General features: G+C 50.8%; 1 protein-coding gene across 6 annotated transcripts in view; it reads left to right on the top strand.

The window, feature by feature from the left end:
- PPP1R7 (protein phosphatase 1 regulatory subunit 7) overlaps positions 1-17,053 on the top strand; it is a 28,939-nt gene that overhangs the window by 156 nt on the left and 11,730 nt on the right. Inside the window, exons 2-10 of one of the 6 annotated variants that reach the window (XM_032355454.1) lie at positions 2,601-2,662; positions 3,078-3,218; positions 6,928-6,983; positions 7,594-7,659; positions 8,212-8,342; positions 8,579-8,741; positions 10,407-10,523; positions 11,303-11,407; positions 14,861-14,947. In XM_032355454.1, the coding sequence (XP_032211345.1) occupies positions 2,653-2,662; positions 3,078-3,218; positions 6,928-6,983; positions 7,594-7,659; positions 8,212-8,342; positions 8,579-8,741; positions 10,407-10,523; positions 11,303-11,407; positions 14,861-14,947 (876 nt within the window). In that variant the 5' untranslated portion in view covers positions 2,601-2,652. The other 5 variants (XM_032355456.1, XM_032355457.1, XM_032355452.1 and 2 more) reach the window with 5 other exon arrangements.

A 17,053-nucleotide genomic window follows, 5' to 3' on the forward strand; every position in this document is an offset into this window, starting at 1 on the left:
GCTCCGTGGGGCGGCGGCCCAAGGGCCCAGCGGGCGGGGGGGCAGCGGCCCACACCGGCCTTGCCTGAGAGAAACGGGCCGTCCCGCCTCTGACCGTGGCCTGAGCTCCGCAGCGCGCCCTGACAGCTGGCAGCCGGCTCGGCGGGTCAGGGGCGGCCTGGGACCCGGGGACCCCGGGCGGAGGCTGCAGTGGTCAGGAAGGCTCGAGCGGCCCAGAGGCGCCAAACCCAAGGCTGGCTGGGAGTAGCGGCGCAGGCGGGCGGGCGGGCGGGTACTGACGACGCGGTGGTCCCGGTGCCCGGGCGCCCACCTCCTGGTGGGAGCCTCGCACCGAACCTAGGAGCCTGGTCCGCCGCGGGTATGTCTCCCGGGGCAGCTATCAGGGAAACTGAGGCGCGGGGCGCCGTGGGACCTGCCTGAGTCGGCTTATAGGTGAACGTGGTGGAGGTGGAGAAGAATCCTCTCGTAAGAGAATGGGTTGTGGGGAAGGGATGGAAAGGAGCCGAGAGATTGAACTGTTAAACAACGGAAGCCTGCTTTCAAAGGTGTCATAGTTCTGAAAAGACTAAATTCAACTCTTTAGTTTTGTTGAAAACAGTCATTTGCATATTATATGTGCATATAGTTATACATACACCCACCAGTTGGAGAGTCAGTCTTGTCTTCAAGTGCTTACATGCTTTGGTCTCCGCTGGTTTGCGGGAGGGAGGAAGTTCAGTCACTGTCTTATGTGTAAAGTGCTCTGGAAGAAGGATGGGAGGTGGAGTGCAAAGAAGAGCTGACATGTTTGGAGTGATGGCTGCCTAACCAAATCCAACTCTGACCTGAAGCTTGAAGGATAACTACACATCACCAGGTTGCGGAAAAATCAAATATCATTTCAGGCCAGAAAAAGACTAAAGCAAAGGGCTGTGAAAGAAGGTGGTCTGTTTGAAAGGAGATTTGACCAAGAGCGACCGTACTATTGAAGGAGGGTAGCAAGAGAAGGTCGTGGAGTACCTTGGTGAAGGGTCTTGGATCTTGTTGAGCAAAAAAGCACCTCTTCTCGACACGGTCCTCCCAATCTACTCCTTCCTCTTCACCTTTTTCCATGTCTTGGTAAACGACAAATACAAAACCCGGGTGATTCTCTCTCTCCTGCTCCCACCCATCCAAATTAATCAACAAGTTCTGATGCCTCTATATCCTTAATCTCTCCAGATCTTCAATACCTCTTCCATTCCCACCTCTTCCATTCTGTACTTTGAGCCAGACCATTGTTCCCACTATCCCAAAGTTGCCTTATAGTTGGATCTACTGTCTCATGCTCCAGACCCTCTGCTGCCTTAAAGATAGTGTTCCACATTTCACTTTGGCTGCCCTTCATTAGCTAAGTCCCTGCCACCCTGGTCACAGCCATACCACACCTGCTAGAATTTGCTCTCTCTTAGCCTTGACCACAGAGTGCCCTGTGCCTGGTAATAGCTAATTACCAAGTGTTTACTCCATATCATGCACATGCTGACTGCTTTTGTGCTTTAGTCCTGACAACACCTGTGGTCTGTGGGTCCTATCCTAGCCCCTTATACAGATGAGAGTGGGGCTTGGAAAACCAAATAGCCTACCAGCACTGTGTTTATATGGACAAGGCGAAATTTCAACAGGAGTCACTGGCAGTCCAAAAACTTTTGGAGTCGGGGCACCTAGGTGGCTTAGTCAGTTAAGCATCTACCTTCAGCTCAGGTCATGATCCTAGAGTTCTGGGATCCGGGCTTCTTGCTTAATAGAGAGACTGCCTCTCCCTCTCCCTTTCCCTCTACCTGCCTGCCGCTGCTCTACCTATTTGTGCTCGCTTGCACTCTTGCGCTCTTGCGCTCTCGCGCTCTCGTGCTCTCTTGCTCTCTTGTCAGATAAATAAATAAAATCTTTTAAAAAATAAAAAGTAAAAAAAAAACTTTTGTTGGAGTCAAAGATCAGATTTGGATTTTACAATCACATCAGATTCTCTGACAATGCAGAATAGATGAGACAGAGCCAGAAAAGTCCCAGAGAGACCAGTTAGAATGCCAGGCAGGAGCCCAGGCAGTTGCCAGGGTTGGGAAGACGGAGTGGATTCAGAGGTTTGGCAGGTTGATTTCATAAGAACTTGGTTTTATGCAGCCTGATTCCCTGGGTGCTACTTTTCTAGGCCCAGGAGGGGACACAGAGAAGAAATAAAAGTTCCTTTCCTCAAAGAGTATACCCCTTTGTGGACAAACTGTAACCAGGAAAGAAAATACTTTCAGTATTGTTGATAACTCCCAGTAACTTATTACTGTTTCAGCGCTTCATGAGAGACTTCCAAGGGAGATCATGAAAAAAGCTGGAAAAAGGAAAATTATTTGACAGTCTTACCAAAGGATTTTTACCAGTCTGCCATATTTAGTCTTGCCTTATTTATTAATTCAAAAAATATTTATTTCCCAACCTTTCAAAGCTGTTGGCTGGTATCACTGTGTGCAGATGTTTGGCATCGGTGATCTTTATGTGGGGCATTTTGCACTATTGGCCATCTTCTCCTTTTTCATTACAGCCTTCCCTCTGCCCACAGTCTGATTTGAGTTAGTCTTGATTTCTTTCAGAACGTGGGCCTGTGAACTGGGCTGGTTTTCTTGGCCAAATGGATAGTGGAGCATGGATGAAGGTATGTGGTGGAAGGGTCACGATGGTCCCCGCTACATGGACATCCAGGCCAAAAGTGAGCCACACAGAAGGTGCTTCACTGTGTCACCCGTTAGTCCACTTGGTCACAAATGATCCAGGGCTTTTACAACATCTGGGAATTCTTCACAATTTCCTTGAGGGCAGGAATAGTCTGTTACTCATCTTAGTCCCCATGTGTCCTCCCTGCTCTGCCCTCCCCCACACAAGTTGTCCCCACCACTATACGCCGCAGATGGTGCCCAAGACAGGAAAGACACTCGTGTTTGTTGAGCTGACTTCAACAAATGTTTCTCAATGAAGTCTTTTTGACTTATAGCTGGATGTCCGTCTGTTAAATGTTCTTCAGAGAGTCACATAAAGTGGCTGTGAGTTCTTATTGATGTGTGTGGGCTTAGTTGACAGGCGAGTCGAATCTGAAGAGTCTGGCGATGAGGAAGGGAAGAAGCAGAGCAGCGGTATAGTGGCGGACCTCAGTGAGCACAGCCTAAAGGATGGAGAGGAGCAGGGGGAAGAGGACCCAGAAGGTACCAGGCCGAGTTAAGAGCCTTAAACTCTCTAAGGGGGGAGGGTGCGGCCGTGTTGCATGTGATCTGCCCAACCCCACCACACCGCGTTGTGTCGTGTGGAGGCGAGGGCAGTGGGAGGACTGCTGCTCAGGAGGGGCATTCATTTGGCTGGTTCTTGATCTGCTGGTGTGGCAGTAGAGGCCTGCGGGGGGCCGGTGGCCATGTGCTCGGAGCATTGCGCCCCCTGAGGCACTCCCTTCGTGGGCTGACTCATTTATACCACTTGCAAGCAGGATGCTTTTTTAATTTTTTTTTTTTAGTTCCACTGAAGCAAATGCTACTACTAATAACATTATTAGTACTGGCGTGTCATCTGAGACAGAATCAGAAAACTGTTTTATTAACCATATATTCAGAATACAAGATTTGAAAAAAAATATTTTTGCTGATGATGCTTTTGTTTCCTATCCTTGTCATGTAAATTAATTTCAGAATAGCACCTTTAGTATTTTAGAGAAATCATTTTTTTTCTTTTCCTTTTTTTTTAATATTTTATTTATTTATTTGACAGAGAGGTAGAGAGCACAAGTAAGCAGAGCAGTAGGCAGAGGGAGAGGGAAGCAGGCTCTCCGCTGAGCAGGGAGCCCAATGCGGGACTCAATCCCAGGACCCAGTGATTATGACCTGAGTCAAAGGCAGCTGCTTAACCTACTGAGTCACCCAGGCGCCCTAGAGAAGCCATTTCTAAGTCATGTTTCACCATATGAAAGGCCTGAGGTTTGACTCCTAAATTGCTAAGATGTTAGGAAAATTGTTTCATGCAGAAAATATCTCAGTAGCCTCCTGTTTTAGTGATTAAAAACAGCAACAAAATTAATTTAGAGATGAGAAAAGTAAGTTCTCAGTCAATAGTGGTGGTTTTTCACCCTCCCCAACCGTGATCTTTGTTGGTTTGGTTAGAAAAATTGATTTACATTGAAAAGAATGAGAGAGGGCATATGAACAGACAGAAAGATATGCAGGATACATTAGTAGGAAACAGCAGCACGTTTCCCAACAGTATGCATGTCGAAGTCTTACTGTTAAAGTGGTTAATAATATCTAAGTTTTAACATGCATTAAAGAGAAAACACACCAAACTGCAGTTGAAGGTCTCTGAACAGCAGGTTGAGAGGGTGCTGTACCTTCTGCATTGTCTAGATTTATATGCAATGTACGGACTTGTAAGGTAGTAATAGTCATGCTCTACCCTTATGGTGATAAAACCCACAAATTCTTAAAAAAAATTCCTAATTTTTAAAATAACATGGTGCTCTGTGCCAGTGAAGATGATTGGTAACTATGGCAACCTAATTTTAAGGCAAAGGGAGATTACCACAAAAGTATCATCCACATTTACTTTGGAGCTCCAGAGTAGATATTCTGGAAGCGGCGTGGGTGGAATAAGTACATGGGAGTGACGGATGGAAGCTTTCGTTATGTCTAACTGAGTCACGGAAAGACCAAGCGGGTGGGAGCATCACCTGCTCTCCCATCCGAACAACCAGCGCCCATGGAGGACTGGAGAGTTGGTGGGGCCCTGTCCTGGGGCTCACGGTGACAGAGTAGAGCAGCTAGATTTGAACCCAGCTTATCCGAACCCAGCATTCTTTGTTCCAGATGACTAGCTAATTAAAAGCACTCTGGAAAATGTTAAAAATGGGGGTGGGGGGCGAGCACTTGGGTGTCTCAGTCGGTAAGCTGCAGCCTTTGGCTCAGGTTATGATCCCAGGGTCCTGGGATCAAGTCCCACATCAGGCTCCCTGCTCATCAGGGAGCCTGCTTCTTTCTCTCCCACTACCCCCTGCTCTTGCATGTGCTTACTCTCAAATAAATAAATGAAATATTTAAAAAAAAAAAAAAAAAAACCCTCTGGAAATTTGTAGTCTTCTAAGTCCTTAAGAGAAATCGGGACTCGGTGCTCCCACCTGTATTTACTTAAGTCCTAAGTTCAAATAAAATTCAAAGGTGTCAACTGTTACCTTTCACTTATTTTCCTTAACTTGTTTTTTTAAAAAAAGAAAAAGATGAATACATGATAGATTTGGGGAAACATTCTAGGCTGGTAATATTGCAGAAGTTAAGCTGTTCGGAGGGGCCTGCCCTGAGTGCTGGGCGTGCTACAGACACAGCCACCTTAAGCTGTGTGACCACCTGTCCTATGGAGCCCAGGCCTGGTCTCTGCCCACCGGCCATGCTCAGTTGTCTTCAGTGGTGCCTTGCCCTCTCACAGTGTCCTGTTGTGGACGCTGGATGGCTTGGACACCTGCCTTCATTGTGCTGCCTCTCTCCTTACAGCTTCCACAGTTCACGGATTTTGGGTTTGTGCCATCTGGGGGCGAGGAGTAATTTGAGTATATCTCTTGGTTTTGCCCAACTCCTTTTTATTTCATTCCTATGTTGGTTGATACCTTGTAAAGTTATAGCAAATAATTCCAGTAAATAATAAACTGTAGCCACGACATATTTTTTTGACTGGCCATTGTTTGTTGTTATGGAGAAGGCATCGTGAGAAGACTGAATTAGCCAGTGCCAGCCAGTGCTGAGTGGTTAAGCTGGTCAAGTGCTCCTCTCGGCTGCCTCCAGTCAAGGGCCAGGCTGGCCAGCAGACAGAGTGAAGCCCTGGTCCTTGGGAGATGCCAGGAGCATGAGGTCTGAGGGCTGCAGGCCCATTCCACAGCAGAAGCAGATATTGCTTTGCGGTAAGGGGGCAGGCAGCAGTAGGAACCAGGCAAAAACAGCAGTGGGGACAGCCACTTTCCAGGAGAGCGGGGGCCACATGCTCCCACCATGAGCGTGTCAAGCCAGGCGGCCCAGTTTCCTCAGAGAGCCAGAAGGGACATTAGAGAAGTGTCATCCAGTCACAATATATGACCTCATTCAGATGCTAAGACAAGCAGACTGAGGGGAGAAATTGTCAGACATGGATGAAATCCAAGGATCGCTGTTACTGTTTTCAAGCACTGAGCTGTTTTTAGACATGCACACATCCATCAGTTCAGGAGAAACGAAGACCAGGAAGCGGCTGATGGCAGGCCATTGGGCCAGGGCCTGAGCGCATTGCACAGCTCTCCCCCAGCACTGGGCAGGGGGGTCTCTGCCAGGAGCTGCTCGTGCCTCCGGCGGAGAAGTATGTTTAAATCGGTCAGGGCTCTCCAGTCCCTCTGTCAAGCTGTCCTTTGTTTTGGTGTCCTCTTTGCAGAGATGAGTGTTTATAGATTCGAGGCCACTTTCCAAAGCAATAAAAGGCACATCCTAGAACATCTGACATGCCCAGCATGAGCAGTGTTCATGTGGTCTAATTTATTGCCACGGACGAGAAAGGAGAGGGCCGGCTGCTGCCAGCTGGGCAGCTCTGGGCCACTCCCCTACCACCCACTGGGCTCACCTGAGGCTCTGTCGGCCTCTCCCCTCCTTCCTGCAAACAGTTTCAGGCTACATGTCCTTCCCAGGCAAGTTTAGTGGCACACATAGAAGTTTGGAGACCTTTGCTGGTAGCCGAGTTCAGGAACATCTGAATACTTGAAAGGCGACTGTGACTGGAGCAGTGCATTAACCCTACCGCACCATCCAGAGCCTCCGTGTGCCACCACGTGGCTTCTGCTGGGCGTGATTTTGCTCTGAGCCAGGCAGCCCAAGTCCCAGGGCCACGGACGCTAGGGTTCTGAATGGGCTTTGTTTTTCCTTCTCATTTTTTCAGAAGGACAAGAGCTGCCTGTGGATATGGAAACCATCAGCCTGGACAGAGATGCAGAGGTAATGCCCCCTGCTGGCCGCAACCTTCAGGGCCATGATGATGGACCACTCTGACTGTCAGGGTGTCTTTTATGGAGGTTCCAGATTAGTAAGTGATTTCTTAGGCAAGGGCGTCTGTGCCCCGCTCGGTTGGGTCAGATTCCTTGTGTCCTGGTTGTTTCTAATACCAGTGATTGAAACTCCAGGTCTGGAACCAGAGGATTGGGTGGCCGATGAACCGCCCTTGTCATCTGAATGACACGAGTAGGTCTGGTGATTGCATTGTCCATGGCAGGGCCTCAATCTCCCCAACATCGGAAGCACACTGAACGCTGACAGCTCCGGGCAGGCGGGAGACTATAGGAAGCCTCACCTGGGCACCCCCACACCCCAAGCCCACAGCTGGCAGCAGCTGCCTGGGCCCATGTTTGCACTCAGGCCTGGGGGGAAAACGGACTTTACTTGCTGCTCATTTTTATGTCAGATTGCCAGCGAGCATCTTGCAGCCGTCCTCTGTGTCACTGTGGCCTGTCTACAGGCTTGACAGTGTCTCCTCACCCTCCCCTGCACCCACGTCCAGGAAGCAGGTCTTTAGGTGCTGCTTGGCAGCTCGATTTCTTCTTCATTTCAGGACGTTGATCTGAATCACTACCGCATTGGGAAGATTGAGGGGTTCGACGTGCTGAAGAAAGTGAAGGTGAGGGCAACTCTGTCCTTCCTCTGGAGGGGATGCTGACACCCCGGAGCCCATCCCACCCAAGGGGTGCAGGCACATGTCTAACTGGGGGTTGGTTCTGCCTGCCCATGTCCTGAACTGCCATCGGCACTTTGTATCCTAAATATGGCGGGGTCTACAGTGCTATCCAGGAGGTCGACGGCCGCTCCCCTAGGCCAGACAGTGAGCTGGTGCAGAGCCTGCCTGCAGTTAGGCACACCCAGACTATAGTCCTTACCTCATTCAGTTCAGTTTGTTCAAAATTGAGCTCAGTGCCAGTTTGCTCTGCTAGGAAACAGCATGCACACCCAACCCTAACCAGTGCCTCCCTCACCAAGGAGGTCTGCTCAGTGCAAGGCCTGCCTCCAGCCCCTCTTTGGGTGTCTGTCTATCGTCTCCATTGTTGGCACATTTCTAGAAGACAATGGGAGCATGAAAAATGCATCCCCTGCCCTGGAAAGCTGGTGCTGTGACACAATTGGCATCTCATGGCCTCCCTGTTGCCTGTGTCAACTGTCCTTTTTCATCCCTCAGACTCTCTGCCTCCGTCAAAATTTAATTAAATACATTGAAAATCTGGAGGAGTTGCAGAGTCTGCGAGAGCTGGATCTTTATGACAACCAAATCAAGAAGATTGAGAATCTGGAGGCGCTGACACAGTTGGAGTGAGTCATAAGTCTGGGGGACGACTGTGGGGCTTGCTCCGTCTCCCTAGAACCACCCCTGGGCCCCAGCTCCCAGCCCTGGGAGCCACCTCTGCCACAGGGTCCTGCCGAGAGCCTGGCAGGCAGCTGGGGTGGTATGTGGCCACCTGGTGGGGGGGCTGCTTCCAGCTTACTTGCATTCTGAGCCTCATGCCACCTGAGCTCTTTTAAAACTGAAATGTTTTGCTTGTTCTCAGGATTCTAGATATTTCTTTCAATCTGCTGAGAAACATTGAAGGAGTCGACAAGCTAACACGACTGAAGAAGCTCTTCCTGGTTAACAATAAAATCAGTAAGATTGAGAACATAAGCACCTTACACCAGCTGCAGATGCTGGAGCTGGGCTCCAACCGCATCCGGGTAGGTGCAGGCATGTGGCCAGGGGCCTGGCCTTGGGGACTGGCAGTGGTGGGTGCTGGGGTGTGTGCTTGGCTACGTGCTCCATATGGTGGGGTTTGATTTCCCAGGAAGAGAATGTTAATTTCAGATCAGTGTTAATAAGAATGTGGTCTAGCCCTTTCTCTGCATAGAAATTTCATCTGTTTTTCATCCAGATCACAGCTTAAACCTTAGCAAAGCATCCCAGTTACATTCCACCCAAGTGAAGCACTTTGGTTTTCATATGCTGAGGTTGTGTTCTTTGGTGGCCTCTCTGAGATGACAGTGTCCCAGACATGGCAGAGTGGTGGCTCATAGTGACCTGACCTGCACGCGGGCTGTAGGAAGCATGTTGCGACTCAGTAACTTGGTTGGCCCATTCTCCCTGGGCAGCTGCATACAACTTGGACACACCCCATGGCAACCTTACATCCTGCCACGTTCTGTCTGACCTCTGGGAGCACTGGGCAGAGGAGACAGAAGAGGCTTCAGTAAAGAGGTTGGTGTCCGTAGGAGCAGGCCTTTACCCATCTGACGATAGCTACTGGGAAGAGCCCCTCGTAGAAACGCAGGAGTCATAGAAGGACTGGCATTGGCGGGGGAGTGGGGAGGTGGTGGCAGCTGTTAGCCAGCAAAGAGGAAGGGTCACCAGGACAGTGATGAGGATCTCTGCTAGCCAGAAGACCACCTGACATCCCAGTGAAGACAGTTGTCTCCCCCACCTCTGCTGCAAACAGCCCTCCATCTAGCTCTTGGACATTCACAGCACACTGTACTCAACCCAGCTTGGCCCTTGAGAGCTGGGCAGGGTGCAAACCCAGGAGGACCTCCTGGGACAGTTGTGAGCAGTCATGTGGCCCATGTAGCAAAGTAGCCTGTTTAAAACTAAAGAGTGAAGAGTGGTCCAGATGTCAGCATTTTATCAAGTATCTCTCTCTGCAGCGTTTCTGGAGAATGGTGGCTCATCGTACATCAGCGTAGGCAGTTCAGGAAGCCCCGCCCCTGAATCCTCATTCTCCAGTCCTGCTGTGGTGTGCAGGGTGGGATGCACCTGCCTTCTGCCCTGCTGGTGGATTAGCGTGTGCCCAAAAGCTGGCAGTGAACTCGGGAGGGAAGTAGGTACAGTCAGTTAGCACGTCCTGGGCCACCTGCTCTCTGCAAGGCACTGAGATTGATGGTTGAGTAGAGGAGCACAGGATTCTGGTAGGGAGGGAGGGTTGTGGATCCTGAGATGGGGGACAGAGAGCCATGGAATGGGGGTGCCTTCTCCCAGGAATCTTGGGTGGCATCCTGAGGTCAGGGCTGCTTCTATGGAGACCAAGGTTCCCGGAATGCATTTTAACGAACCCTCCATGGAATAATGATATCGTGTGAGCTCCGAGCTTCAGCGGTTGATGGGAGGCTGCTCACCTGTGGATGCCCCCTGACCTCGGGCTCATGAGGCTTGGGGTAAGCCTGGGAGATGAGACCTTGAACAAGCCACCTTTTAAGTGAGATTTCAGTGGAGAATTTCCAGAGTCGACAGATAACTTGCCCCCATCCAGCGCCACAGTCCAGATGGCTGTGTCTCCTTGCCCGGGCCCCTCGCCCACCCTGCTCCAGCTGGTTGGCCACACAATATTCACTGTGACCCTATCTTTTTCACAGGCAATTGAAAATATTGACACGTTAACCAGTCTGGAGAGTTTGTTTTTGGGGAAAAACAAGATCACTAAACTTCAGAACCTGGATGCACTTACCAACTTGACGGTGCTCAGTATGCAGGTACTGACCCGCCTTCGCACCCCTGTGGCCGAGCCCCGGCTGGGGCATAACTGCCCGGCACCCCGCACACTCGTCTTCTGCCGTGTCCGGAATCAGCGCTCCCTTCACCATCAGGGAGCCACTGAAATGTTAGCTTTCAGAGACTCCACATCCATACACATAAAAGGTCCTTCCCTGGGTGGCTTCTAGCTACAGGGTCGTCTCAAGAAGGCTGAGCTTGTGCTAAGGCTTCCTGAAGCATCTGGCTCCATGGTGGAAGCTTCCACACCCACACAGAGAGCAGAGCCCTGTGTTTGCAAGTTGGCAAGCCCCTGAGTACGCCAGGCCCTCAAGGTGAGGTGCCACAGTGTGTGCTGGGCATGGCGGGTCTCCCCAAAACCAGTTGTACTTTTTGCAAAGTAGACGTTCTACAGACTTTTTTCTTAAAAAGGACCATATACTTTGCATTACAATGTGTATTAAAAGAAGTGCAAAGTAATTTATTTTAAAATTCAATGGATTTGACATTTTTTAATGACTAAATTATGGGGGTAGACCTTTCCAGGCATATCTAAAGAAGTGAGTAATTCACCTAAAGGCCTCCAGCTCTCAGACAGCATTTTAGCCAGTGCGATAGACTTGAAATCTGGAGTGCGCTCACTACGTTCACTCCCTTCTGGCACACTCGGAATGCAGTGCCCTAGCATTAGGCCTCTCCAAGAGGAGCGGTCTCCCGCGCTAAGAGCCAATTTGTTCCCTCCCCTCTGCTTTTCTGAGGCTGTTGGCCCTCCGTCTTGCAGAGCAACCGGCTGACCAAGATGGAGGGTCTGCAGAGCCTGGTGAACCTTCGAGAGCTGTACCTGAGCCACAACGGCATCGAGGTCATCGAGGGCCTGGAGAACAATGTAAGACATGTGCTCGTGTGTCCGGGGCGGTGTGGGTGAGTCCTGTTCTAAAGAAGACTCGTAACCTCTAGGGGTCTATGTTCAAGACCATCCCCACTCACGCTGGGACACGCATGAAGTTCATGTAGTCTCCGCTCTCCCCCGGGTGAGTGGGGAGCCAGTGCTGCACACTGCGGTCCCCAGCAGTACCTCGGCCTCTTCCCAGGGCCCCCAGCCTGAGAGGGCTGGCAGGTGTCGGCAGCTGTCCGTCCCTCCCCATCCTGGCCACTGCACTTCCTGACCCATGGCTTTCCAGACCACAGGGGCCAAGAGATCTCAGCTTGGAACTGACTTCCTGCATGTCCCTTCTCCTCCTCCCTGCTTTTCAGCCACCCTCGCAGGGATGAGGAGGGCCTGTCCACCTCCCAGGGATAGCCCTGCTCTTGCCCCACATAGGACAGCCTTAGATGTGCTGAGCCAGGAGGGCCAGCGGCACTGGCCACTGCCTTTCTCAGCTTCCTGTAGGCAAGCCTGCTTTTCCTCCCTGCGGTAGTCGAAACAAATAAAATACTTTTTCTCTTTCAATTTTACTGGGTTTTTTTTTTTTTCCTGTTTTGTTTATTGCCAGCAAAGGTAACCATATAGTTACTTTTGTTATTCTAAACCTAGCATTTCAGTCTTAGTAAAGGCTTCTTTGGCTTCTGTGCTTCAGCCCCTGGGTCTAGTCACCGTTAGCCATGTTTTAGAGGGAAAACCACATTCCAAATTTCATTTTAGCACTACCTAGAATTTCTGAGGAGTTACAGTTGGCCCATGATAAGCGTAGACACCTTCCTTTACTTTGCAGTCAGACTGAGAGCTTATAGCCCAGCAAATCCACCGGGCGCACACTGGGGCCGTGCAGGATGGAGGGTGGAGGCCCAGGTGGGAGAGGCTGGACTCTACGGAGCCTGGGGACAGGGTGCTGTCTGCGGCATGGGCAACGGAGCGCAGGTCCCCAGCAAATGGGAAAGAAGCAAAAGTGGAGAATTTTACCGGTAGACATGCTACACTGTGGTCTGGGTTCAATGCCAGATCATCGTTAGGGCTCTGAACAAAACAGAGGAAAAGAAAAAAGCAGTTGTGACTTTAAAGGTAATTAGTTATTAGAACATTTATCATTGGGCCAATGTGACAATCTCCCTAGGGCTTCATTCAATTGGAAGTCAAACATTCATTTAAGTTTTTTCTCTTAATTGATCTGGAATTTATTTTTGTTTGGGAAGTAAGGAAGTAATATATGTTTTTCCCAAATGGCAAATCCTCATCCCAGTACCACCTGTGATGCCACCTCAGCATTCAGGGCACCCCACCCCACGCGGCCCCTTCCCTGTGCTGTCCGTGGTGTGTCACTGCACAATGGACACCCTGTCTGCTGAACTTGCTCACCCCCACCCCGCCCAGTACCTACCCCCCTCCCTTTTTTTGTGGGGGGAAGCAATTCTCTACTGGTTTGCTTTCAGATGAGCTTTCAAAACACTGTCCAGCTCCCCAGAAAAACACAGGACAGTGTCGAGCGCATAACCGAGTCCCTCTTCTCAGGGTCCCGGGCCCAGTCCTGCCAGCCACAACGTCCCCGGGACCGAGCCTTCGTGCAGAGTCCGCACTGCGACTGAAGCCTGCCTGCGTCTCTGCACGTATACCCGGTGACACTAGGCACTGCAGGACAGGCTCAGAGGGCTGGAGGTCCCTGCGGGGGCAATCCCAGCCTGGCACTGCCTGCCACCCACCCTCTTCTGCCGAGACCCCCTAAGTCCCTTTTTGCTACAGACCTCATCCCCCAGGCAGGAGCCTCCTGCCACGCTGCACTCAAACCACAGCCCGGGCGCGCATGGTGAGCCCAACACAAGCTACACAGAGGAACTCCTCATCTACGTGCCCATGCCCAGTGGCATGTGACACGGCATGGACCCTGTGGCTGCCTGGAAGGTGACTGGCCAACACTCTTGCTAGGTGACATGGTGGGGGCAAAGGGCGTGCCCTCAATGAGTCAGACACCGGAGCCAGAGCCCCTCTGAGTCGGCATGGCTGCTGGCTATGGGCTGACGAGTGTGTTCACGGATTTGTTTTTGTTTTATTGAGACAATTGGTAACTTTCCCTTAAAACTTGGGAAGGTTTGGAATCAGAATCCCAGGAACACAGCAGAAAATGTAAGAAGGGATTCACAGTCAGAAATGGGTACACAAGAAGGTTGTCAACCAACTTCTAAATGTTTCCCTTTTGATTTTAAGAAAAAAATGCTCGTTAGTTTGATTAAACCTAGTTTAGCAAGCAATGCAAGCTTTAACAGTTTTCATTTTTACTATAGTGTTATTCAACTCTGTTAAATCTTGAAGCTGAGCTTTAAAAAAAAATACGCCTGAGGCTTAGGTGATGTGAAAGACAGCACCTGCTGAGCGCTCCTAGGAGAGGGGATCGTGGGGCGCAGGCTGGAAACAGGAGACACAGTTTCTGGCCTGCAGAGAGAGGGTGCTCAGTCACTCCAGCCACCGCTCCAGCAGGCCAAGCACTCCTTCCGCTCTCTCCTATCAGCTGTAAATTCCAGGTCGGTGCCCGACCCACTCTCTCTCCACACCTGGGCCTTCCTCCTTGCCCCTTCCTCCTGGCGGCCTCTTCCTAGAAGAAGGGCATCCTCTGGGAGAACGGGCTGGGGCCACTAGTGCCCTCTCTCCCACCTTGGCTCTTACCTGGGTAGTTTCCTCCCCCAGTGAGCCCCAGGCTCCTCATCTCTAAGTGAAGATAAAAATACTATTCTGAGGATTACTTTTTTTATAAAGATTTTATTTATTTATTTATTTGTCAGAGATCACAAGTAGGCAGAGAGGTAGGCATAGAGAGGAAGGGAAGCAGGCTCCCTGCTGAGCAGAGAGCCCAACATGGGACTTGATCCCAGGACCCTGGGATCATGACCTGAGCCGAAGGCAGAGGCTTTAACCTGCTGAGCCACCCAGGTGCCCCTGATTATTATTTTTGTGGTATTGTACATGTCCTCAAGATAGACTGAGTAGATGTGGCTATAAGTATCACCTCTTCTTCAGAGCCCACCCAGATGCCCCCATGCAACAGAGCCCCCTCACCCCTCACCCTGAGCCCCAGGCCTGCCCTGCTTCCAGGAAGGTGTCACTGTGCTCTTCCAGGACCATGCGTCTCGCCAGGATGGGGACCCTGGCATGCAGGGCTCTGGGAGTCTGGGGCTGGGAGCATCAGGTACCAGGAGTGATTGATGAGCACTCTGCACAGTGGCTCTGAGGGTTCCATGTGGGAGCAAAATGGGTGGCCTGCATCTCCATCCTGTTAGGACACTCCTGTGCCGTGAGGGTGGAGAAGGTGGCTCGCCCTGCAGCTCTAAGCTGGGCCCCTGACGCAATGTGCGCAGTCATACAACCATTGTTGAACTGAGATAATCCAGGAAAAATCTTATCTCCTTATTTTAGAACAAACTCACGATGTTGGACATTGCATCAAATAGAATCAAAAAAATTGAAAACGTCAGCCATCTAACAGAGCTGCAGGAGTTCTGGGTAAGTGGATACATGCTGGGGTTGATGTTGCTTCTGCTGAAATGGTACCTTGGAGCAGTGTGCTGTGAGTGAGGGCAGGAGCGTCTTCCCCAGAGCCCCCAGGAGGGTGAGGTGGGTTGGCACTGTCACCAGGTTTTGTGTGGGCTTTGTCTGTGGGTCGGCATCACCTGGGAGCCGAGTCTCCAGCCCCACATTACTCCAGATGGAGAGACCCTGGAATTGCCAAACCCAGCCCAGGAGCTCATGCATTCAATGCGGACATGCCCTACAGAAGGAGAAGGCGGTGGGCTTATGCAGCCCGTCCTCCTGGGACTTTGCCGAATCTTCTCTGATATGTTGTTTGGGGAGTCAAATCGCAGAGCGAGTAAGAAGCAGTAGGGAGAGAAACAGGATGTAGGAAGTCTTAACTTCTGGACTCCTCTACACGCATTGCCAAATGATCCCTGAGACGAGGCCCTCTGTGTGAGAGCCCATGGGCGTCTGTACTGCCTGTCCCCAGGCTGGTGTCCCCGCTGGGATCCCTGCACACATCTGACCCTGTGATGCTATGAGCCGAGTGTTGTCCCAGTTGTACTCAGTCCGACCAGGATTTGTGCTGAGTCTCGGGCATGATCCTTCCTCGTCCAGCCACGCTGCTGACCCTGCTCACAACCTGTGTGGTTTTCTTTCTTCATCTTAAAAGATCATCTGGGTGTGCCTTGAACATAGGTACCCTGCTGTGAGAATGTCCCAAGCCCCTTGTTAATAACACTGGGTCTTAGGTAGTGTCAGGTTGTGATGCCAGAGCAAATCTGGGGACACCAGACCCAGAATTAGAGGTAGGAAAGAAAAGGGTCACAGGCTGGGGACACCAGCCAGCCACCATGAGCCCAGTGGGTATAGTGTGCAGCCTACCCCTACAGGAAGGCACAGCTGGGGATAGGCTGCTTGGATCAGAGCAAAGGGATTTGGCTCTGGAGAGGCCAGGGAACCATACCGAGAAACCCAAGGTCAAATGAGGAGCCCTGTGGCAGAGGGCCTGGGTGACAGAGACTCTAGATGATCCTGAAGCCGTGTTTCTAAAACATGTGGTCCCTTCTCCGTGACCTACCAAGGGACAAGAGCGTGGGACCTGGGGCACTGAGACCACAGGTAGGGGCCGGCGGGGCACCCCACCATCAGGGAGGCAGGCAGGCTGGCAGTTGCTCAAAGTTGGATAGTCCCCGCCCCTGTGACACCCAGGGCATCTGCTGCTTAGACCCCAGATGGAGACAGTTAAGTGAGGCCAAGCTTACAGCACTTGACCGTGTCTAAATGCTCTCTTCTGATCTCCTGATCCCAGTAGCCCTGTGAAACAAGCGGGATTGTGCGTTCCAGAGGGGAGCCCGCAGACTGGGAGCTCCCTAGCCCTGCCATGCTCATACCACATGTGGGGGTGCCTAGTTGGTAACCAGTCTCTGAAAGATGTGGGAAGCCAGTCCTCATAAATTTTTAATCATCCAAATTCTGTTTCTTGATGTTCTATTTGTTCTGCCAATTACCAACAGAAGGATGTTGAAATATCCAGTCATGACTGTGGATTTGCTTTCTCCTGTCAGCACCGTCAGCTTTTGCTTCTTGTATTTTGAAGGCTTTTATTAGTTGCACAGACGTAGGATTATAATGTCTTTTTGAAACATTGTCTTTTCATCATATGGAATGTCCCTTTTCCTCACCGCCCTCTGTTCTTGTCCTGAGGTCTACTCTGTTAATCTGGCCATTCTGTCTTTCTCCTGATTACTGTTTCCATGGGAATCTTTCTTCATCCATTTACTCAACCTCTGTCTTCATAATAAGTAAAATGTATCTGTTATAGACCACACAGGGGTTTTGTTTTTTTTACCTAGTCTGACCCCTCTCTGCCTTTCTTTCTTCCCTTTTTTTTTAACTTTTTTTTTTTTTTTTTAAGATTTTACTTATTTGTCAGAGAAAGCAAGGCAGAGTGGCAGGCCGAGGCAGAGGGAGAAGCAGGCTCCCTGCTGAGCAAGGAGCCCGATGCGGGACTCGATCCCAGGACCCTGGGATCATGACCTGAGCCGAAGGCAGCCGCTTAACCGACTGAGCCACCCAGGCATCCCCCATCTCTGC

Source organism: Mustela erminea, chromosome 8 (assembly GCF_009829155.1).
Source record: "Mustela erminea isolate mMusErm1 chromosome 8, mMusErm1.Pri, whole genome shotgun sequence".
Lineage (NCBI taxonomy): Eukaryota > Metazoa > Chordata > Mammalia > Carnivora > Mustelidae > Mustela > Mustela erminea.